This window comes from Ostrea edulis, chromosome 2, assembly GCF_947568905.1.
Source record: "Ostrea edulis chromosome 2, xbOstEdul1.1, whole genome shotgun sequence".
Lineage (NCBI taxonomy): Eukaryota > Metazoa > Mollusca > Bivalvia > Ostreida > Ostreidae > Ostrea > Ostrea edulis.
This window is the reverse complement of record NC_079165.1, coordinates 106,477,521-106,503,053: the sequence shown is the minus strand read 5'-3', so window position 1 is coordinate 106,503,053 and position 25,533 is coordinate 106,477,521. Positions and strand designations below refer to the sequence as shown.

The following is a 25,533-nucleotide window of genomic DNA, read 5'->3' as shown; positions in this document are numbered from 1 at the left end:
GACTGTTGAAACCCTTGTAACCTGTCTCGATTTAAAACCTGATCATACGGAAAACAAGCTCTTGTATATCAAATCAGTTGAGAGACATAAAGACCATATGCAGGCGATTATGGAATTCATCATGAGGAATGGTCATGTAAAGTGTTGAAAAGTTATACGTTTTGATTTTGTTGATTTGAGAAAAGTTTTGGGATTTCAAATTTACTAAATGTTCTTTAAATGTTATAGATTTCACATTTGATTTACACCACCTCTGGTATATGCTGTGGCATAATAGGTTTGCAGTGTCTCCTTCATAACTGTTAATATTTTCGTGGGAGCAAAGATAGAGGCTTGGTAGGTCATTTACTCGAACCAGCAATGTATCGGTTTTGTAAAGTTTGGGAATCCAGTATAGGTACGGATACTCATCCATCCCATTGACTGGGATATCAAATGTGCCCAAAACTGATGTATGATTTTGAAGAATTTCGTCTTTTGAAAGGGCAATACGAGTATAAATACAATTACCAAATGTGAAAATAATGCCAAGTTCATTTAAATATAGTTGTAATAACGAGCCTTACAAACAAATACAATGCTTTGTCAGTTGGAACCAAAACATATTCCTCGTGTAACCTGTCTAATTCTTTCATCACTTCTGGTTTACGAAACACAGAAGAATAGATGGTACCACGTAAGCACTTTTGTTTTCATGTGTTTAATACACATCCGTTATCTTCACCTTTCATGTACATAATTTTGATATTCCTTTAATACTTTTTAACCACCTGACCAGGTATCAAATTCTCCTTTTTCACATTGAGACCATCGTCAGGCATAATCTTCAACAGAATAATAATACATCTACTTGGAAGATCAACACTACGTGTGTTTTCACCTTCTTGCAGTTTGATGAGACAGTCTGTGTATATTTCTGCTTGGTATTCTATAAATATTATACCGAACGAACGCTTTCTCGAGTGTTTCCTGTCCTATCAGTCAGATGGATTTCTGGATAGAGCTTCCATTCTCGAGGTTCCTGTCGACGGATAAGCTTTCAGAACAATCGGATTTCAACTCCTTCAGCACTGTCAGTATCCTCATACGTTTTATTTATGTATTCTTAAGAGGCATTTTCCGGAAATGTCGTTTGGCCCGCTAATAATGCGTTTATGGTGGACGTTCATCTCTGATTCTAGAGTCCATTTTGTTTTTACATGCTTCTTTGATAGCGAAATTTCAATACGGCGTTGCATGCAGATTACATGTATATGAACACATAACCATATCTACATTATTTACCAAAGCACTGACAATACTTGAGGAATTGGTGTCTAAGCACTTATATTGACTGTGTATCTGCTGAGCCGAGTGTGAGGTAGTCTAACTTTGTACGGAGATGGTCACAGAACGTATTGATGGTGTATGTAAATATCCCGTGTCACGCAGGCCAGTTATGTGAAGTGAATTATTGTAATATTTGTTCTTTGTCACCTATAAGCAGTACAGGTTTTGGTAATAAACAATACAATACAATGAGGTGGGTAAATAAGGTAGGGGATTCTAGTAGTTTGATAAAAGCTACTACAGGTAAGGTATCTTCCTCAATATTTTCAAAATGTTCCAAGTGGTTTTTCTTTAAGAATAGGTAATGGATATATATGTAGCTAGTGTACTAGTTGTAGGAAACAGTTTTTGTTGCTTGTTTAATGTGCACTGGGGTTGTTTTGATGGACTTGTATCAGAGATTCGGGTGAAAGATTTTGTTAACAGTTTTGTTTTGTAAATTTTGACCCATTTTGAATAATTTTAATATATTTCATAGTTAACTCTGGTTGACTTAATTGACTAACTTTTCGTGTAGTCTAGACTATCAAAGCATTTGAGACGTATTTTTGGTGGTTTAGCGAGAGGTCTCAGGGCTTGGACTTGCTTTTCTTCTTCTGATGAAGCAGGGTTTTTTTTTTTTATTTGAGATCATTCATCGTAGATATGAGATTTTTTCATCATTAGACACCTCTCTCTCTCTCTCTCTCTCTCTCTCTCTCTCTCTCTCTCTCTCTCTCTCTCTCAACGAGTGCGTTGAGGACTACATTAGATAATTCAGGAATTTCGACAGAATCTTGTTTCGATTTGTCGGACACTTCAGACATAATGGAGCTATCTCCGTTGTAATGCTTCTTGTGCTGTTTGAGGTTACTTTTTGTACATCCTTGAATGGACTTTTCTCTCTTACATAGATTTGACCTACATCTTTTGCTATTTTTTTTTCATTTGAGAAGTTAGTAGTAGTAGTTTGTCAACATAACCATTCCTTGGAAAGGTTACACCAAACATTTTTGCATTGGCATAAGGTTGTGGTGTTTGGTTACGGCTTGGTGAATCAGGAGATTCCTCCTCCAACGTTTTATCACTGTCAAAACAAATGGAAAAAGCGAAGATAACGCACAGTGATCAATTTCCGCTCCACTGCCTGTTAATTAATAAGTCTACTATTCCGATGTTCCGCTCCACTGCCTGTTAATTAATAAGTCTACTATTCCGATGTTTCGCTCCACTGCCTGTTAATTAATAAATCTACTATTCCGATGTTTCGCTCCACTGCCTGTTCATTAATAAGTCTACTATTCCGATGTTCCGCTCCACTGCCTGTTGATTAATAAGTCTACTATTCCGATGTTCCGCTCCACTGCCTGTTGATTAATAAGTCTACTATTCCGATGTTCCGCTCCACTGCCTGTTAATTAATAAGTCTACTATTCCGATGTTCCGCTCCACTGCCTGTTAATTAATAAGTCTACTATTCCGATGTTCCGCTCCACTGCCTGTTGATTAATAAGTCTACTATTCCGATGTTCCGCTCCACTGCCTGTTGATTAATAAGTCTACTATTCCGATGTTCCGCTCCACTGCCTGTTAATTAATAAGTCTACTATTCCGATGTTCCGCTCCACTGCCTGTTGATTAATAAGTCTACTATTCCGATGTTCCGCTCCACTGCCTGTTAATTAATAAGTCTACTATTCCGATGTTCCGCTCCACTGCCTGTTGATTAATAAGTCTACTATTCCGATGTTCCGCTCCACTGCCTGTTGATTAATAAGTCTACTATTCCGATGTTCCGCTCCACTGCCTGTTGATTAATAAGTCTACTATTCCGATGTTCCGCTCCACTGCCCGTTGATTAATAAGTCTACTATTCTGATGTTTGTGGGACTTTATCCACGAAGTATCATACTCCCACCATAACAACTGTCATGGTGACTTACATGGTCGGTGTTGCAGCAGATTTTCTTTAACTCTGTATACATTTTCTTAAGCGATATTACACTTCCGTTGTGGACAAGTGTCATTTTAAAAATTTTATTTGCCTATGTTTAACTTTTTTTCAATCATATGATAAATTAAGCATTGAGTTGACCTAAACAAATGTCAATTATTGTATCATGTTTATAAAAAATGGGTGTACAATTAAAGATGGGAAACGATTGCTTGGGGTCGCTAAATTTGATTTAACATTATATATACTAATTTATCTCTAATTGTTTTAAAGTTAGTGGTAATGACATAGATTAAGTGTACATGTATATAGAGAGCATTAATTCAGCCACTGATATACTAGATGAGTACAGTGTATATGTATATAGAGAGCATTAATTCAGCCACTGATATACTAGATGAGTACAGTGTATATGTATATAGAGAGCATTAATTCAGCCACTGATATACTAGATGAGTACAGTGTATATGTATATAGAGAGCATTAATTCAGCCACTGATATACTAGATGAGTACAGTGTATATGTAAATAGAGAGCATTAATTCAGCCACTGATATACTAGATGAGTACAGTGTATATGTATATAGAGAGCACTAATTCAGCCACTGATATACTAGATGAGTACAGTGTATATATCTGAAATAAAAGCTCGGCTTCTAGGACACATCTCTGATCAGACGTCGGGGAGCGCTGGTATCATCCAGTGCAGATGAGCAAAACATGGCCTTGGTGATTTCTGGGTTTCCCGCACAGTGAGGTTAGATTTGAAATAACAACCATTTTGTCAATATTTCATTTCATAATATGCCGTATTCAAACTTCGCAATTTCATAATAGGCCTATAAAACATTGCAAGTTCTTATCGATTTCATAAAATCAACTCTGTGTTCTTTATTAAAACAGTTAGACTGTTTATTATTGCCTGCATTAGTCGACCGACACAAACAAGCACTTGACAATTACAGATAATAAAGCGCTGATTATTTCTTTTCTCTTCAAACGGAACAGAATGTCCATCCCTTAAACAATACGCTAAATCAGTATATCAATAATAAGGAAATGATCATTGACTGCTCACTTTTATGTTTTTAATTACACTCTTTTAAACTTACATATAATACTGTCATGTAGACTGTGAAACAAACAGAACTAAAGGAATCGTCGTCTGCTACTAGTGGCTTATTTTACGTCATATTCGAGAATTTTTCACTCGTCCAGAGTCCAGAGACCCCTTTAATTCCTAGAGATCGCGCTCGAATTATGCACACCGATAAATCGGGGGTTGTGTGAACAGTTAGGAAGCTACAGTGTTTTTACGTCCCATTCGCAAAAATTTTCACTGAAGTCACCAAATTGAGAAGTGCGAAAAACAATTACCTATGCATAGACGTCGCGCACGGTACTGGTGTTACTTTCATACGTGCATAAGAAAATGCTTCCACTGTGTTTACACAGATGTATATTTTGTGGATTATTAAAAGTCTTATACATCAATGGCAATGAAAATATATAAATAATGATAATAGTTTATATAAAATATAATTTACACGCATTACATTATTAATAACGGAGTTATATACACGCAGATGTCATTTTTCGTTGTCCCGCGTTACATGAAATACTCATACGCTTTATCCACAGATTAAGAAAATGATTGATTTTATCCCAAATAACATAAGAATTGGTGTATGATTGTGACGTCCTTATCTAAAAACCATAAACCAATTACTTTAAACATTCAGTTCATAGAATTGATATAGCGACCTTAAAAATGGCAAAGACAGTGCCTGTCAGTGGTGTCCCGTGTTTGTAGATAGACTGCAAATGCAAATCATCATGACCAGTAGTATGCCTAATACAGGGGGAAGTTGACTATCCTTGTTACATTTATAATGTACATGTATCGTGGAGCACAGTGTCTGCCAGTATTATATAATTCTGAGTATATCCATGAAGTAGATTAATTTTATCGGTGTCCAGTGAAATGTCCTTATTCTACAAATACTGCGCTTTTTAAACAATTCTACCAATTTATGTCTTATTTCTAAGCATTATTCCAACGCGAATATTTTAATGAATATAACTTGCAGAAAGTACATAATATTTACTATATAGAATGTACAACATTTCATTTTATCCCGCGTCCATTTACGAAAACGAAAAGATACTTAATGTCCAAATAAATGTCCCATGTGATTTTGTCGCGCAATGACGCGACGTCAATGTACACAACCTACGTCCAGCTAAACTGTCTATGTCTAATCTGAAAACCTGACTCTCATTTCACAATGCAGAGTCATTATGACAAATCGTATCTTCCCGGCTAGCATTGGAAAATTGAATTTTCTATAGGTCGGGAAGTCTCGGGAATTGCGAGTATCCACGTGACAAGCGATTAAGGCTGAACAGTACATCGTCATAATGGCTGACTTTCTTTTGAAACATGAATATGAATATATATATATATATATATATATATATATATATATATATATATATATATATATATATATATATATCAGCAATTCTTCATATTCCTTTTCAATCCAAGTGCCTAACTTCGTAGCTCAGTAGGTTAACGTGTCGACTGTTCATTTGTAGATCGTGGATTCGAGTCCAGCAGGGGTTTTATTTTTATTATTAGATTGCTTTCTTCTAAAACTGCATTCATTTTAACTAAATAAGGTAAATTCGAAAATTACCCATTTCAAAATATCATTGTACCCATTCTCCACTGTCCATTCGTATCATATTTCACTGGTGTGTTATTTAATCATTCAAATGCAATTTCATAGTTTAACCCCTCTTGACCGATTGTTGCAGTGTTGACGAGAAGGTTGCAATATTCGAGTTCCTTTCTTTTGTTAATTATAACAGTAGTTGCAGTGAGCAATGTCTGGACAAATATTTGTCGACATCTTTTTATAACAACATTTACTATTATCCCTTGTAGGTTTACTTCACATCATAATCATTCATAACATTTTCACAAAATAAGTTATATATTTAGTTCCCTCTCTTAACACTTTCGTATTCTCTAATCGATCACGCTAGGATGTGGTCAGTTATTGACCAAGGTCATATGGTCATTGCAAAACAATCATCTCCGGAAGCTCGCTTTAATGGAGTTCCAGATTCGTAATTTGGGATGAGAATTCTCTGCAGCGGAAGTAGAAAGCTCCATATTGTCCGTATTGTCACGTGACACTGAATGTTCACCATGGCTGTCACTGATTTCGTAAATCTTGGCCACCTTATTACGAATGAGAGCCTTCAACACGGATCGAAACTGCTTACTGATGCAGAAATAAACGACAAAATTCAACGTCCCGTTGATGAGCACTGTCATATCTATGATGTCCCCGACGTAAGAATACAACAAAAAATAAAAGAAATGACTTTCACCTCCCTCAATTCCGGAAAGAAACGCCATTATTCCGACAGGTAATTCCATCAGAATATAAATCAGAACGATAACCACAAGCATTATTGTTGTTCTTCCGTATCCGGTAGTGATGTTAGCGTGCTGATGGCTCGGACTCCTTTTCAGATGGTCCTTCCGTTTCATTGCAACACGGAGCTCTTTAATCAACATAACACTGAGAATGATCATTGCCATACTAGGAACCACTTTGAATATCACTCCATACAACCAAAGCAATGTCGTCTGATAGTCAATGTGATTTTTAGCGAACGATGTTTTGCGGATCCAGTAACCCGTGAGATTTGCGTTGTCCTCTGAGGACTCGTACACCTCATAGTAAAGGTAGAATGGCACCGTGGCCAATGTCGATACGATGAACACTATCATGATGGTCAGCTTGGCGCGGTTAATGTTGCAGTACTTTTTGGCGGCATTTGGTTGACAGACCTTCATGTAACGGAAGATGGCCAGGGATATGGTCAGCCAGTTAGAGATGGTGTGGAAAGCGATGAACTCGTGAAAACATATCACTACGATATACATCCACCCTTTGGAATGATAAATTAACTCACTTGGGCCAGTGGCTGTGAAGAAATAGGTCACGTATACCAAGTAGAGAAATAGCGAAATTAAATCGGTGAAGGCTAGGACTGTCAGCAGCAAATTGGTGGAGGTCCGCATCTTTTTTCTCGACCAAACATACGCATTAAGAATGTTCAAAACTATGCCAATTACACAGATGGTCCCGCTGACGTAACCGTGTACATGACGGTAGCCCTTAACTGGTTCAGGTCCCAGGTCTTCAAGGATCGTGTCGTTCTTCATGCTTTCGGCGCTTCAGATTGTTACAGTAAGAATGCGGGTCAACTTTTGAACTCGGACAGACAACAGTGAGTCGCTCTACTACAGAATGATAAGATGGAGGGATTTTACACATTTAAGTACTACTTACTGACGCGGAAGTCAATCCCTGGGTCATGTGATGTGTCAGATCTTGAATATTTTGATGACGATTTGTTTACCGTGTATTAACAATTATCTCAGTGAGATGAGGTGTGTATAATCGTAAATACTGTGACAAAGCAGTGTACATGGATATTTTAAACAAAAACAATCCTACATGGTGAACCGCAGTTTCCTATAGTATCAACGTTTTTACTATAGTTACTTTAAAAAGCTTTAATTGTAGCTTACAACAGTATCAAGAATTTTCCTCTAGTTATTGAAATTGTTTGATATTTGTGAGGTTTTTTTTTTAAAATAAGTTTTTTAATATCTATTCTGGAGTTTTCCCTTCACATTGTTAGCAACTCCAATCGAGGGTTATTTTTTCATAAACTTTCATTTTTGCGCAGAAATTTTTGAAGTACTGGTAACTAGAACGTCACAATCAAACCACGTTATCATCAACGATATTGATTCGGACGTCACCATGGAAACCGTTGAAAAATATTGCTTGTAGTTCTTCAAATGCTAAAAACTAAAAGATACCGTGTTATCAATGTGGTTTCCCGGTTGCTAGTATTTTAAAAATATCTGCCAAAATTGAAAATATATGAGAACATAACTTGTTTTAAACAATATTAAGAATAACACAGTGAATATATTTATCGCTTCGGCCATGAGTATCGACCACGTGTTTCTAAAGTGTGCCATTATTGTATTGTTTCGGATTCCTTTACGCAATTTCGTCTTCCAAAACAGTAATTCATTCAAGTCCCTTATTGGTTTACTCTAATTTGTTTGTTGGTAAAACAAAATAAATCAATAAATGTTTATTCGGTATATACATACATACAAATATACCAAGGATAAGTTAACCCTTGAAAGCTCGAAAGATGATTTCAAATGGGGTCCTTTGATGCACGGATGTTGACACTAGCGGGTCATTATGTGGGAGGAAACCAAAGTATCCGAAGTATCCGGACGAAACCCACGTGTCCGAGCGGACGACCACAAACATACTGTGTCACATACAACCACTGCCGATCACGGAGATCGAACTCAGGTCACGGTGAGAAGCGAAAACACTACCTCTGCGCTACTGTGTTCCTAATATGTTTTACGGTGTGACCGTTGAGACGAGCGAAGCCCATTAACATCTTGCAACACGACTTTTATCCGCCTCTTCATTTAACGTGGGAAATATAACGCGCTTGGTGTAAACAGTTACAAATTGTGACGTCATATTAGTTGCAATGTTATTTCTTCTCTCAAACCAAGCAAAAACAAAACGTTTGAAGCTATGAGAAAGCTTGTCTGGAATTTAAAAACGTTAATCGTACTTTCTAAACAATCTAATTATTTTAATTACGGGATTGTCAATGAAGTATACCGCAGTGACGGCGACATTTTTCCGGAGGCATTATGGGTAGTCCCCATCATTTTTCAGTTGATGAAGAGCAAACCATGTGACTCAATTGCGTAATCATTGGAGCGAGCTCGCCGCGTCGCTTCGCGACGCGAGCTTCGCTCGCTATTACTTGAATATAATTTAAGAAGGAATGCTACATCAGAAAAAATAATACGGATGAAAAGTGGAGGCTAATATTTATATTTTCATCCATGTTTAAAAGGATGTCAGCCATTAAAGACGATGTAGAGTACCTCCTTAACGTACGATTCATCGTATCGTGCTCACGGCGGGTGTGACCGGTCGACAGGGGATATTTCCTCCCCCTAGGCACATATTTACGAAAATTCGTAGGCGTAAATGTAGACGTAGGATTTACGTCTGACTTCAGATTAGAGTTACGTACTCGTAAAATGGTATTCACAAAACCGTTCATAGCCGCAAACGGAACTTATTTATTCTTAAATGTACGATCGAACGTATGCGTACGGAGTGACTATTTTCACTCCAATCGTTTGTCCTGTATTTCAAAGTAGTATGTCTACGAAGAAGTAGAGAAAAGCAAATTATTCAGAACTGGAGGTTTGGGTGAACTCTGTCCACCAACTACAACACACTTATGGGAAGTTTTCCTCCTCGTTGACTAGTGCGAAAACTGAAACTTGGCAGGAAGTTACTGATAGGTAAGATTTTACTGATAAAACACATTTGGTACTTTGTTTAACTGTAGGTGCATTACATTAGGGAATTTGTTTAAAGAAATATAATGCACCATTCATCACTCCTTCCTGTTCACGATATTCTGAGCAAGTGTCAATTAGCATTTATATATCCCATTGGTATATTTACGGAAGGGGGAAAACTTTCAAACAAGAATGTTGATAAGTATTTTCGATATAATAAGGAGCCTATTTTGAACACAAAGGTTAAAGTGAAAACTTATTTGAAGTTCCACAATTCTACTTCTGAGTCACGCCTCCAGGTGTTTCTTGGACGTCCCCTCTTTCTCTTGCCCTGTGGGTTCCAGGTCAGGACCTGGCGTGTGGTGCTGGAAGGGGATCTATGTTGCCGCTGTAAAGAAGAAATGGCACGATTTACAGTCAGTGCCAAAAAGAGAAAGCAGACTGGGGGTGGCCCAGTACACCATCTGTTATTGAGTATATGGGAAGAGAAAGTGTGTTTTAAAATATATTTTAGGTCACTTGAATAAACTCAGGTGACCTATTGCAATTGGTTGTCGTCCGTCGTGCGTTAACAATTGAACATTTTTAACTTCTTAATAACTACCGTTCCAATTCTTTTCAAATTTGGTATGAAGCATCATTGGGACAAGGGGGACGTAAATTGTAAATTTTAGGATTTCTGTACCCCTGGACCCTAGGGCGGGGCAAAAACTACCCAAAATTGACAAATTTTCAAAAATCTTCTTCTCAAGAACCACACACGTGTAAGAAAAACTAAATGCATATTGATGTAGAGCAGGAAAACCTCTGCCAAAATTGTAAAATAACATCTTCTTTAGTGCTATTGATATTAACTAGAAAGTAAATAAATAGAGCAGCTAGGTGGTCTTTTACCAACATTGTAAATTTGATTTTCCCCAGAGTAGGGGTTTTGACCCCAGGTTGGGGCCAAACTTAGTATATAGTATTTATGTGTAAGTGTGCTGATACTGTATAAAATCTAAATGCATACGTAGGAATTAAGCAGAAAATGATGTACAAAAAATGGTGAATTTCACAACCCAGGGTTATGACTTTAGGATGGGTCCAAATTAGTTGTATATTTTGATGTTTTAATGTTAATACACCTATTATTCAAAACCTTTCATCAGTGTATGCACTTTTGAGAGCAGTCAAGTTTTAAGAACACATCTTGTTTTATACTATTGCTGAACATTAGAATTTAGCTTAGATATTCAGAACAGGAATTGTTTTTTCTAGATTTGATAGTGTAGTGTTTTCACTAGTATTCAGGGCCTCTTGTTCATTTTATTTGTATTATATTCATATGTATTTTTGCCTTCGACTCTTGAGAGGGACGTTAAATAATATAGATTCTTTACCAATTTGTAATGAGAGCCTATCATTGCGTTAAATTATGTCTGACGTGCTTCATACCGATTGTTAACTTGTTCTTGACACACTGATTTTGAATACTCCGTTTACCTGATCAAGACATAGACCCCACAGCGGCTGTGACCGGTCAACAGAGGATACTTACTCCTCCTAGGTATATGATCCCACCTCTGGTGTTTCCAGTGGTCCGTATTTGTGCAACTGTTTATTTTGTATTCCTTATATGAGTTATGAGATTGATCACTGTTCATTATAACACGTGCTTTTTGTATGCTTTAAAAGTGCATTATCTTCACCTTTCCTTTTCCTCATGAATGGTAAAATGGAGGTTTAAATTTTTAAAATACAGGGATCGCGCTGGGCTTCGCCAATGTCGCCAATTGCGATTTTTTATTTGATCTGGCGACAAAAATCGGCCGCTGGCGATATTTTTGGCGACAAGGTTTTGTATATTGAAATTGGCATATATCAAAATTGACCGCATATCGGAAGCACGTGCTGCTAGATTTAAACGCAGGTAAAGTATATGTAAACTAGCGCAGTCTGCTAACAGGTGCTGATTGACAGATCAGGTAAGTTACAAACAATCGATAATTGGATTAAAGAGCACGAGATGGTGACTCGTAATTATCAATTTAATAGTTGTGATAACACAGTCGTTGGCGATTAAGTAATTTACTTGCTCAGATCTGTGAAGGATTTTAATAAAGCGAATGAAAATAAAGGTCTTTTTGTTCGTCATTTGAAGCCGATAGCCAAGCGCAACTGAGTTTGAGAAAGTTGAAAGAGACAGAATATGTATTTGATATTCCGATACTTATCCCAAACAAAATAAAAAGATCACTTGATACCATGTACATACATCGTAACGGTCACATACATTTTGCTAAACATGGGTAAGCGCAAGTTAGAATTTTCAACTCCGACAAAATCAAAAGTGCAGAAGTTAACGGCATTCGGCTTTCGATCAAATTCCAGTGATCCGGAACCAACTACACCAGTGCATTCAAAAATCAGAGAATGTGCAACACCTTCTAAGACACCCGTTCATTCAAAAATCAGTGAATGTGCAACACCTAAGACACCAAGTTCTCGGAAATTCATGGACGCTTGGAAATTTGGCCGTCCGTGGTTACGTTATGACGTGAAGCTTAAACTAATGTTTTGTGACTTGTGCATTAGTGCCCAAGTAGTGTACGTTTTCACAACTGGATGCGATATTATGAAGAAAGAAAGTGTCACTAAGCACGAATTGAGAAAAGGTAGGAAACTTCTTTTTATATAAATATCTATATGTATAGATTGTATATTTTTATAATATATTTTTTCTAAACTGGTCGTACAAATTTGCTTTAAAGTATCTAACCTCCTATAATTACAAGCTTGAAAAGATTTGCATGCACCCCCCCCCCCCCAAAAAAAAAAACAGCGATAAGATTATTAGTATATATAAATAGGAAATCTGCTGTAGGCCTCTACAAATACTCCTGCGCGCGAGGGGAATTTCAAAACTGACGTAATGTATATATATAGCCAATATATATATATATATATTTTTTTTAAAGTCACGTTTTAAAGAGCGTAAAACAACGAAATACTCAGAGGAATTTGATAGTCTCGTATTTCTTTTAAACTTCTAGCAAGGGAATGTGATAATAAAATGCAGAAATTTACAGAAGATCACCGATGATCTTAATTCTGAAAGTCTGATCGGGACACGTGAACAACTATCATTTGAATTCGTGCAGTGAACAATCGATTAAAAAAGACAAATGAAATATGTTGTACAGCCTCATGAATACGTACTTGCTATGATTTAACACTGTTATTTACGATGTGGAAAAAAATTGCCGAAACTCGGACCATACAACTTCGGAAATTTGTACGACATTTATCATAGAGTTAATAAGAAAACGTTTCTTTTATTCAATATTTGGCCATATATATAATATTTTTGTTAGGTTACTATTGTTCAACATGTAATTTTAGAGAATTACGTTGTGTATATATACATGGTGACAATATTATGATTTGGAAAATTACTAGTGAATCGGGAGGGGGGGGGGGGGTGGCGAAATGTATATACATGTAATTGGTATAAAAATATACAACTCAGGGACGGACCCAGGGATTTTTTAAAGGGGGGTCCACTACTAATTTTGGTTTTGAAAGGGGGTGTTCCACCTTTAAATGCCACTTTAACCTTATTTTAACTAAGTTTTCTGACAAGGGGGGGGGGGGGTCCGATCCCCAGGAAATACCCTCTCTGGATCCGCCACTGTAGTGTCTTTATTTCAATGTTTTGATTTTTCAGGTGATAACAGCCACACCTTTGCAGCGACAGTAAGCAAACAGACAAGGGATATGGACAAGGCAAAGGTTGCAGCATTGTCCAAGAGCAAGAATGCCATCGTATCTGCCATGACCAATGTAATGTTTGCAGCACAACATGACATTGCTAACACTATTGTGCCTGAACTCCACCAACTTTGTATCACACAGGTATTTATATTAGAGTACAATAATACAATTTTGAATTGTGACATTTTCACTATGCCATAGCAAATTACCCGGTAATTAGACTTCAATGGGATGTCCATAATTGACTTGCCTTTATTGTGGCATTACTTGTGTTTTGTTAATAATAATGTCAATATGAATACATGGACAGTATAATATTGCTCTTTATTTATCCTTGCAACAGACTTTTGGAACATTCCTCTATTTCAGGGTGCAACTCAACTGAAAGACCTCAAAGTGGACAACCACACATCATACTCGCACCACAGCAGCACTAAGGAATTTCAGCAGTCTATGGCAGAGGTAGTGGTAGATCAGTTGTTAGGTCAGGTTCAGAACTCTGGAGTGTTCAGCATTATGCTAGATGAGAGTACAGATGTCTCTGTTCATCAGAATCTAATGGTTTATATTAGGTACTTGGCTAGTGTAGGTGGTAGGGTTCAGCCTATTACTCGGTTTCTTGGTATTAGACAGTTGTCAACTGCAAATGCAGAATCCATTTTCACTGTACTTGTAAGTATGCTCGAGTCTTATGGTTTGCCTCTTGACAAGTTGGTTGGTGTTTCAACAGATGGTGCTTCAGTTATGGTAGGTTGTAAGAGTGGTGTTGTGACTAGGCTTAGGGAGGTGACTAGTGGTTTGTTGGCTACTCACTGTATTGCCCACAGGTTAGCTCTTGGTACAGGAAATGCTGCAGACAAGGTGAGGTATTTGGTAAAATTTCAGGATGTCATTAACAGTATGTATAAGTACTTTGCCTATTCTCCCAAGAACATGTCCAGGCTTGAGGGTATCCAAGCAGTCCTTAAGGATTCTAAAACCCGTCTGCAGCAGGTCTTTCATACTAGGTGGCTAACTTTTGAAGGTAGTGTGCAGGCAGTTGTTGACAATTACTCTTCCCTAGTCAGTGTATTTCTTGAGGACAACTCTGCTAAGGCTCTTGCTATGCATAAACCTATCACCACTTATAAGTTCTTGTACACGTCACACTACCTGGCTGATGTTCTTAGGCATTTGGCGATTCTGTGCAAGTCCTATCAGAGGTCTGATATTGACTTCACAGAGGTGAACCCCCTCCTTCTGTCTACTGTTGAGGTTTTGGAAGGTCTCAGATCTGGATCAGGTGGCAATCTTTCTCAGTTTCTTAACCAAGTCACCTGAAACCCCAGAAGTTGATTCAGTTGGTTTGTGCACTTTTGAGTTTAAGGGTCACAATATCAGGGACAGTGCCCAGCAGAGGTCAGAGGCTTCTTCAGCCTGTTCCCAGTTTGTAGGTTTAGTGATTGACAACCTTAGGTCTAGGTTTACAGAGGAGGGAGATGCTACAGTGTTAAGGGCTCTAACTCAGTTGTTTGACCCATCGTTTTACTCACAGTCTGATAGTTCTGTTCTTTCTGAGGCTTCTTCTGTAGTGTCCGACTATCTATCTTCTTGTGGTGTAGGTTCAAAGTCTGACGTGGAAGCTGAACTAGTTAATTTTCAGGGTTATGCTAAGATCCAAGTTGCCAAGAACCCCCATGTTTACTTAGGTGTTAGGGACTTGCTTCAGCTTAGCATAAGGTCCAAGTCTACCTACCCTGCCCTTGCTGTAGCTGCTGAGAGACTTCTTGTTGCACCTGTCAGCACCGTTGATTGCGAAAGAGGTTTCTCAAAAATGAACATTATAAAAACCGACCTGAGAAACAAGCTGTGCATTGAAACACTGGAAAACCTTATGCGTTTGAGCCTCTTTACTGAGCCTTTGGACTATGGAACTGCATTTGACAAGTGGGCATCTACCAAGGCTCGGAGGATCTTGATGTAACACTCAGTGATAGACTCTGCCTTAGTTAATGCAAACAGTGCGTGATGATATTCTAGTGCTTGATATTATAAACGTTTATGATATTTATTATAATAAATTATGAAAATTGTTCACTGTCTTACTATAATGGGAATAAATACAGTAAAACATAGATAAGAGAAGCAAATACACACATATCAGTAGAGATATAAAACAACTCGCAAGTCAATACATTGACACATCAAAAATGGTCATAAATTATGGTGTTTTTTCTGGCACTTTAGCTGGCTCCACTTTCTACAAATTGGCGACAAAAAATTGCAGCTGGCGATTTTTCTGGCGACAGAATTTTTAAAGCCAGAGCAACCCCTGAAATATATATATAAATGTGGGTTCGGATGATGAACAGTGCCATCAAAGACAAATGACAGTAAGATTAATGTAAAAGTAAGATAAAAACAAAGAATCTCGCACTAAAATCAACACCCCAATAACAAGTCTACGAGAAAAATGATGCACAAGTTTTCAATGTCAATTCATTTTTTTTTTCCTTTTCAAGGTCAAAAAATTATGGTCAAACAAATTTAAACCTCAATTTTTAGACCCCAAAAAATCCAAATCAAAGAGCTATATGAATTCTTACTTATAATTATTTCTAATAGTGTTTAACGGATGTAGAAATGGAGGGTGAAAATATAGCTACAATTTTTCAGAGCTTTGCAACTAGAGAGATAAGTGCATTTTTATGAATTATACAACAGAGAATATTTCATCAGGTGAACATTGGCGATTGGGCGGGGGGATCTGATTAGGCTGAGGATTTGTTCTAGATTCATGCGCGTGAAATAATTCAATTTGTTCATTCCGTCTGGACAAAATGGCTTTGATGTAAAGCGATGCATACCAGATTTTCAGTGCTCTTTCTCTCTGCATCGGTCCATGTTGGGTTATGATCAATAACGACCACTTGCATGTCTTGCCAAAACGTGACCTTCTTTGTTTAAGTATAATATTTCCAATGATTTTGACTTCAAATAAATCCTCCTGGGCACCTGATCCCACCTCTGGTATACCCAGGGATTCGTGTTCGTCCAACTATCTATTTTGTATTGCTAATAGGAGTTATGAGATCGATCACTGTTCGTTATACTCACCTTTCATCTTTACAAATTGTGTGGTATACGATTCTTCATTAATGCACTGTAAATGTGAACAATGCTCGTATCAATCTTGATAAATAAAGTGCATCTATTTTAACGGCGGGAAATATTCCGACACACAATAAAAGTGAAATGTACATATAAAAAATAAATTTCATTTATCAAAATATAGAGAAAAACAAGAGTCCCACAGGCCTTATCGGTCACCTGAGTACTAGTTAAGAGTATCACTAGTCCCAAGGGCTATGGAATCTAGAAAAAACTAGATGTGTCGGCACGTACACAAATGCCCCCGCCTGCAGTAAAGTCAAATGTAGGACATCTATCAATGTATAGCATTGAATGTGGTATTCAGATTGTATGTTACACGCATCTAGTACCATGGAGAACTCAACAGCAATCGTTTATATGTTTTAACAGCCATAAAATTAATACAACTTCATCAAAAATCAACGAACCAGTACAAAACAAACTCGATCTGTAACTCATCAATATACATCAGCACACAAAAATTTCACTTCAATATTCCATAGGCATTGAAAGAAATAAAGTCCGATAAACGTCCTAATATTAATTTTTCTTCTTTAAAGGGGCACAACTCCATCCAAAATCAGCGAATCGGAACACAATTGCAACTCGATCTGTAACTTATCAATATACATCTGCAAACAAAAAATCAATTCAATATATCTATGTGTTAAGAAAAAAGTCCGGAAAACTGGTCACAACAGTAATTTTTCTACGTTAACAGGGCCGTAAGTAGGGTTCTAAATCAGGGGAGGCAGGGGATTGGGGGCCGCCGATTGACTTTACGACTGAAAATGACACTTTTTAAATCCCAATTTATCATGTTTGTGTTTCATTTGTACTATGTAAAGAATCGTAATATGGTGTCAAAGACAAAGGTGCTTGTCTTCATTTTAAACATATATCCTATAATATAACATTTATATAATTTTATTTTCTTTTTTGCCAAAAAATCAGACGAGGCAGTTGCCTCGTCTGCCTCATCGGCAGTTACGGCCCTGGTTAAAGGGGCACACCTCCACCCAAAACCAACGACCTGGAACAAAACTCAAACTCGATCTGTAACTCATACGAAAAAAATCGATTCAATATCTCAAGGAGTTTAGTGATAAAGTCTGAAAAACTGAGTGTGGCGGTAGGACAGAAGGAAGGACTCTTGTTGTGGCCTTCAATGCGACATTTAGATATATTGACGACGTTTTGTCTATCAACAATAATCATTTTCATTCATTTGTCGAAATCGATATATCCATGTGAACTCGAAATAAAAGACACCATAGAGTCTTTCACTTCTGCTTCATACTTAGATATTTTATTGAAAATAGATATTAACGGCAAACTGACAACTCAACTGTATGACAAACGGGATGATTTCAGCTTCTCCATCGTCAACTTCCCATATTTATGTAACTATATTCCATTATCACCTGCATATGGTGTTTATATATCTCAACTGATTCAATACGCAAGAGCTTGTTCTGTGTATGACCAGTTTTTAAATGGAGGCAGGCTACTGACAAACATGTTGATGGTGTGGGGGTTTCAATAATCTCGTTTAAAGTCAGCATTTCGCAAATTTTACGGTCGTTATAACTATCTAGTTTGCCAATACAACCTATCATTGGGTCAAATGCTGTCTGACTTGTTTCATACCGATTATTAGGCCGTTCTTGGCACACTACCTTTTACTACGGATAACTCCGTTTACCTTATCAAGGTATAGAGCTCATGGCGGGTGTGACCGGTTGACAGGGGATGCTTACTCCTCCTAGGCACCTGATCCCACCTCTGGTATATCCAGGGGTCCGTGTTTGCCCAATTCTCTATTTTGTATTGCTTATAGGAGTTATGAGATTGATCACTGTTCGTTGTCTTCAACATTCACAAGGGCAAAACTATATGTCTTGACCACTCTGTGGCGGGGACATAAAAATTCCTCCTCTGAATATCTAAGCTAAATTCTGATAGTCAGCAGCAGTTTAAAACAAGACGTGTTCTTTTAAAACTTCAATGTCCTTAAAAGTGCATACATTGATGAAAGGCTTTATGTACATGATATAATACATGCATTAAAATTAAAGGATATCACTAATTTAGATCCATCCTAAAGTCAGAACCCTGGGGTTGCCAAATTCACCGTGTTGTTTTTTTTTATTTGTTTGTTGTTGGGTTTTTTTGTACATCTTTTTATAATTTTCCTAAATATGCACTTCGTTTTTATACAGTATCGACAAACTTAAAGAAGTCCTTCAAAGGATAGAAACAACAACCACTATAATAATTTTGACTCCACTCAGGAACCAAACCCTTGTTCCTAGGATCATGAAATTACAATTTTGGTAAAGGACTACCTACTCCTTCTAAATATCCATTGAGTTTCAATTTAGTACCAATAGCATTAAAGCATATATCATTAATATGTTTTCACATATACACTAATATTATACATGTATATACATGTATACCAAGTTTGGCCTCGCCCTGGGATCAGAACCTCTTTCCTGGGGATTATGAAGTTTTCAATTTTGGTAGAGGCCGTCCTGTACTACGTTCTGCACTGCATTTAGGTTTTCTTGCATCTGTGCGGTTGCAGAGAAGAAGAGTTTTGAATATTGGTAAATTGTTTGCAGTTTTGTCCCGCTCCTAAGGTCCCATGGGTGCAGGAGTCCTGAAAATTACAATTTTTGTCCCCCTTGTCCCAAAGATTTTTCATACCGAAATGAATTGGAATAATAGTTATCAAGAAGTTAAGAATGTTCAATTGTTAATGAACTACGGACGACGACAGACGCACCAATTGAGTTTACTCAGGTGACATAAAAATACGAAAAATGTAAGTAAAATTTACAACATTTACCTTTAATATCGAACTTTGGCGGATGATAGTAAATTGAAATTTTAACCTAATTGTTTATCAAAATATCAATGAAAAATTACATACATTCAATGCAAACCGCAAGTACATAGAGGTCGTCATTCATATTTTCCTGAATATATATTTAAATTTTGATATGCGATATCCTTAATTATAGTTAAAGGCAACGTTTAGAAGGTCGTTAACCTTACCATACACTATACCTACAGGTGTTACAGTATGTCGGTTCTTCATCGTCCAACTATTAACCCTTTGTCCAAATATTAACCCTTGTCCAAATATTAACCCTTTGTAAGCGTAAATCATTTGTCATTTTAGAATATGAAAAATGAAGCTCTTTATAGGTGGCATAACTGCCCCTTGTTTTTGTTATTGTTGTAAAACTACTCATGAAAAAAAAGTATCATTAAATGTGCAAGGATGTCTCATCAAGTTTTACAAGTATAAAAGGTTTTGGGTTTTTGACTTAGTAATGAATTAGATTGCAAATACATTCTATCAATGGATGAATTGCTGTCCGAATTGTTTCATACCTATTGTTAGGCCGTTCTTTACATGCTGATTTTGACTACGGATTATTCCGTTTACCTGATTAAGATATAGCGCTTACGGTGGGTGTGACCGGTTAACAAGGGATGCTTATTCCCCCTAGTCACCTGATCCCACCTCTGGTGTGTCCATGAAATGACAATTCCAGATTGGTGGTGTCGTTGGTCATTTTAGTGCTTTCTACAATCAGACACGACGCTTTGTATGTTGAGTGTTGTTGGTTTTTAATGTTCTCTCTCTCTCTCTCTCTCTCTCTCTCTCTCTCTCTCATCGAATGGTCATTTAATATACATTAAAATAAGACAGTGTAATGTGGGTCATTCGCTGCTATTTTATGACCGGTATATGAAACATGACTCACTACATGCCTTGCTATAGGAAGACACAGTTTATTTCTGTGCAGTTATCTCTAATGAATTGATTGCTGTTTCCTTAAAATATAGCCATGTTTGATAGTTTTGGCTGATTGCCGGTTTAAATATGCTGTGAACTTTTGCTCATCCCCAAGCACATTTCAAATACATCTGCATATCTCTGCAATGACTGAAAATTTCAATTTCATTGCATAGAGGACAAGCCTCCATAATATACAATATATTTGTGATGCAAAGCTTCAAATCGGCCGCTAAAATATTAAATATTTTAAACTACTGAGGAGGAAACACACAGGAATTGTAAAATGACATGTTTTATTCAAAAATGGAAACGGAAGAAACCATTCTAAAAACTCGCTTTATAAAAATAAAACAATAAAACTATTAATTTTGTTAAACCATTTATGCGGTTTTCAAAAATTATAAATGTATGAAATATCATGCAAGTATGAAGATTTACTAGTTAATGGGGAAACACAAAATATTTGAAGAAAAATATAAGAAATGATACAATTTACTGTAAGTGTGTAGAAATTCAAGTGTGATTAATATATCTGCTCATTGAATCATTTCAAGCGAAGTTTTTACACACATAAAAAAAATCATCATCAAAAGGTTTTGTATGTGCTTTTCATAAGTTTCGCGGTAGCTCACTGGTAGAGCGTTCGCTTCGTAACCGGGAGGTCGTGAGTTCAATCCCGCTCGTGTCATGGCCGCGTCAAACCTAAGACGTTGAAATAAGTAGTGATTGTTCCTTCGCAAAATGCTCGACGTTTAGAAGTGAGGATCAGGGTTAGGGTTAGAAGTGAGAATCTCGGATCTTTCGGATATGACCTTAAAAACGGAGGTCCCGTGTCACGGCAGGCGTTGGCACGATAAAGCACCCTTACTGCGATGGTCCTGAGCGCTAAGCTTAGGGCTAAGGTGATGTGATACGTCACCAACAGCTGGTGACGTCTTTAGAATATGAGCGAAAAATTCTGGACGGGACGTAAAAGCAATCAATCAATAATCAATATTCGATGCTTATATGGTAATTTGTATTTAAGTGACTGAAATGTTGAATTTGCATGGTTTGTAAATGAAGCAAAGGTGACTATTATTGGAATTTGAGTTTCAATGAATTCCAGAAACCACATGTTTCAAAACTGATCAGAAAGTTCCCGTTTGTAAAATAATTCAATGATTTATATTTTTCAGGATGATTTGATTGTACGAACCATTGCTTGACAGACTGTAGTTTCGATTGTTTGTTTGTAAACAACACCGGCTGAAGAGGCCCGAAAAGACCCCTTGGTATAGGGTATTTCTCTTAATTACTGGTTACATATGTTTTCTATATATAAAAAGAGTAAAAACGGCGTGTTTGATTACGAAATAAAGTTAATTTTTATATAAGTACCTGTACATACGGACCTGCACTGTGACGCTTCATACCAGCATACTTCATGAAGCGCGTTATTTTATTTTCTTCATATATGTATTTCCTTTCTACTTTCATTTCCGTCAGAAGTTCTTACAATGGGCTTTCTATATTTATCACGATTCATACGCACACTGTTCACACATTCTGACATGAAGAATGGCTATGTATCATTACAATTGGTAAATATATCGACGGCAAAATATTGGGAAAATAGATATTAAGATGTGTTTTAAGTTGAAGTTTTTGCGATCAGTTAGGAACTACAATCGATCTATACAAGAAAAAAAATTAAACTGCACATTGATTATCAAATCCCACACATGTTTAAACCTAAAAAACCCCATCCTTCTTACATAGTAAAAACAGTTGAGGAAGCTTACATAGTGAAATCAAATTTCTACTACACCCATGATTGTTGTTGGTGAACTAGAGAATTATCTACCCACGATCCCAATCTGTTGCTAGGGAATTCAGGAGAGTTCAGCTGATGGGTAGATATAGCAGACATGTGATATTTCACGCTGTTCAGTCACAAAACGGACTAATTCAAACAGATGCCTGTATATATGAGAATACAAAACAGCCTCTATTTTAAAAGTGGTTGAGAGGGTAGTGAACGTTTATGAACTATATAACTATGATATTGAGCACTTTAATCAAGCACGTTCTTAGATAAAATGACACGAGAAGTGAATTGTTTCCTCACAGTTTCCTGGAACAAAAGGGCTGATTAAAGTGGATTTTTTCATAGATTAGGAATTCCATACCACTGCAAATCCAAGCTGACCTTCCAAAGCAGGGGCGAACAGCCTGCAGCCGACAGTACGATCATTTGTAGTCTCCGAAGCTGATTAAATACATCCAGAATCAAGGACTCGTTTATCTGGGATCATTTTTTGAAAAAATCATCTTCTGACACCGTTAATCAATAGTGTTTATTGATAATAATTGCTGGAATGAGAGAAGTGTATTTGCTTTTCGCAGATTTTTAAATTAGGGATAATTGGGGTTGCTTTGATAACTTATTTCAAGTACAATTTAATATCGATAAAGTATGGTTATTTGTAGTAGTAATTTTTAGATTAACTAAATAATGAAATCGGTTAGCTGGTTTTGAATTGATTTTTTTATATGAGTGGTCACACTATTATCCTCATCAACCACATGATTTCATATATCTAAAAATAAATCATGTACATCTATTTATTGTCTTTATAATATAGAACTGGTCAGTCATAAAATTTGCCTCCATATAATAATGATAAAGGTGGTTTTGTATGTTGTAGTTGATATTGAAATCACGTGACAATGATGAACATACGTCAAATCAATGCTTGAGGAAATTTAAAATGGGAACATTTCGATCTCATTCAAACGTTATATATCGGTGTCGTCATTATTATAAAGATAAACAATACATTAAAATCGTCCGATAAATTCAGTAATCACGGCATGGAGTAAGAATGATACCGGGAGATTAATAACTTCGGAACACCTCTCTCTTGTTGACAGGTATAACAATAGCGTTTATACACGAACAACTTGGGTCCCTCAATCTTAGACAGCTGATGTGTAAGCAGGTCCTTTCCATGGCAAAGAGACATTCCGAAATATGTTTTCACACATTTAATCAACGTAGTTCTGAATTTACTGCACATAGCAATATAAACGAAAAAATTCAAGCAGCTGTTGAGGAGAGCGATGAGGTCTATCATGTCCCCCACGTAGGAGTACAGTAGAAAGTAGAAGAAGTGACTCTCCCCTCCCTTCAGACCGGACAAGAAGGCCATGATGCCCACGGGTAACTCGGTCAGAAAGTAGATGGTAACAATCATAATGAGCATTAGAGTGGACCTTCTGTAACGCTGAGACGCGATGTGGGAATGATACACTTCTCTGTTTAAGGTATTATTTCGTTCTGTGGCTTGTCGAAGTTTATGAATCATAATTATACACAGCACAATCATGGCCACGCTCGGCAGCACCTTGAAAATCACTCCGTACAGCCACAATAGAACCGTTTGGTAGGTGATATGCGTCCGAACAAAGAATGTCTTGCGGATCCAGTAATTGTGACCGTGGGTAGGGTCCGTGAATTGGTACACCTCATAGTACATGTAGAACGGTACTGTAACTACCGCGGTGACTGTGAACACTGCCACAACTGCCACCCAGGCCCGCCGTCTCGTGCAGTATTGTTTGGAAATACTATTATGACATACCCCAAGGTAGCGAAATATGGCAAGGGATATAATCAGCCAGTTTGAAAATGTATGAAATGCAATAAATTCATGGAAGCAGACGACAACCGTGTACATGCCTGATTCGGAATGGTAGATGAGTTCACTAGGACCTGTTGCAATGAAGAAATACGTTACGTACACGAGATAGAAAAGTAAGGACAGTCCATCCGCCACAGCGAGTGTTGCGAGGAGGAGATTAGTGCTCGTCTTTAACGCTTGTCTGGACCAAACAATGAAATTCACCATGTTTAAAATGACACCTACGACACATACTCCCCCGGAAATGTAGCCGTGCACCGCCCGGTATCCGCCCACTTCAGCCGGAACATCACTGAAATCACTGCTGTTGTTCAACATTATTTACCGTTGTCTGGTGGATCGTAAAAGAAATATTTTTCCCTAGACGTGAATGATCATCGTGCTAATGTGCTGTCCTAATCACCGCGTCAATGCCTCGCGAATCCTGAGAGTAATCTGTAGCAGTTTGTGGACTCGTTATTTTAAAGGATTCGAGTGATTACTGATGATTGATCCAGAGATCATTGATTTTCCGACGATTAATTTTTGTTCCCAGTGGATGGTCCTGCGAAGATGATGTGGTCCGAGAATAAAAATACGTGTAGTTTGACATATTTAAGGTTTTTTGTCATCGCATCCTGCAAAAATTTGAGTTTTGAACATGTTTAATCGAAATTAGGTTAGTGGCTACTGCATCGACTTCCGGTAAGAGTCTTATAAAAGTTCTGTAACGTTTACCTGACATGCAAAGCAAATATATATTTTTGATTTAGTCGAACTATCTCAATGAATTTTTCATGTCGTCTATAGTACAGCTATTTACCAAGTCATTGGAGTGAAATTCATTGTGATTATAGGGAAAGTACTACTCACATCTGATTTCTAAACGCGTATACATTTATTTTGAAAAAACATACCTGAAAAGCATTTTTGTTCTCCACAATGTTATACATTTTAATTCGGTTTGATGTGAAAATCCTACATATATCAGGCCCGAGGATCGCCAAGCTCCTTCCACTAAAGTCAGATCACCTCTAGTATGTCCAGGGATCTGTGTTTGTCCTATTGTTTGTAGGAGCTATGAGATTGATCACCTCTAGTATATTCAGGGATCTGTGTTTGTCCTATTGTTTGTAGGAGCTGTTAGATTGATCACCGTTATCTTCACCTTTTTACCAGTATACTACGCTGACATTATATATACAGTAGCAATCAGCCCATTATAAGATGGAACAAGTGGAGATAACGAACAGTGATCAATCTCATAAACCTTATAAAGAATGCTAAATAAAAGAAGAGCAAGCATATCTTGTGACCTAAGATTAATCATTTTAAGAGGGGTGTTCATCTAATGCTTGATTGAAATTCTGGCTTAATTTTTATAAGGTAAAGCTGTAGTTAAATCAAGAAATACCCACTCTTTTCGAACTTCCTTGTAAAC

General features: G+C 37.1%; 3 protein-coding genes across 4 annotated transcripts; 1 reads left to right on the top strand and 2 right to left on the bottom strand.

Moving 5' to 3' along the window:
• Nucleotides 1–6,195: 6,195 nt before the first annotated feature.
• On the bottom strand, nt 6,196–7,725 carry LOC125681591 (G-protein coupled receptor dmsr-1-like). Its single transcript, XM_048921748.2, has one exon. The coding sequence runs from the start codon at nt 7,509–7,511 to the stop codon at nt 6,363–6,365; it is 1,149 nt and encodes a 382-aa protein (XP_048777705.1). The 5' UTR covers nt 7,512–7,725; the 3' UTR covers nt 6,196–6,362.
• Nucleotides 7,726–12,706: 4,981 nt separating this feature from the next.
• On the top strand, nt 12,707–15,787 carry LOC125681495 (zinc finger protein 862-like). Of its 2 annotated transcripts, XM_048921630.2 has the most exons (3): nt 12,707–12,999; nt 13,432–13,619; nt 13,848–15,787. In XM_048921630.2, the coding sequence occupies exons 2-3, from the start codon at nt 13,482–13,484 to the stop codon at nt 14,796–14,798; spliced, it is 1,089 nt and encodes a 362-aa protein (XP_048777587.2). In that variant the 5' UTR covers nt 12,707–12,999; nt 13,432–13,481; the 3' UTR covers nt 14,799–15,787. The 2 variants fall into 2 exon arrangements, with proteins under 2 accessions (XP_048777587.2, XP_048777586.2); XM_048921629.2 differs by lacking the exon at nt 12,707–12,999 and having other exon boundaries at nt 13,365–13,619.
• A 6,961-nt stretch (nt 15,788–22,748) lies between these two features.
• LOC125681494 (G-protein coupled receptor dmsr-1-like) lies at nt 22,749–24,544 on the bottom strand. Its single transcript, XM_048921628.2, has one exon. The coding sequence runs from the start codon at nt 24,429–24,431 to the stop codon at nt 23,277–23,279; it is 1,155 nt and encodes a 384-aa protein (XP_048777585.1). The 5' UTR covers nt 24,432–24,544; the 3' UTR covers nt 22,749–23,276.
• Between the last annotated feature and the right edge of the window lie 989 nt (nt 24,545–25,533).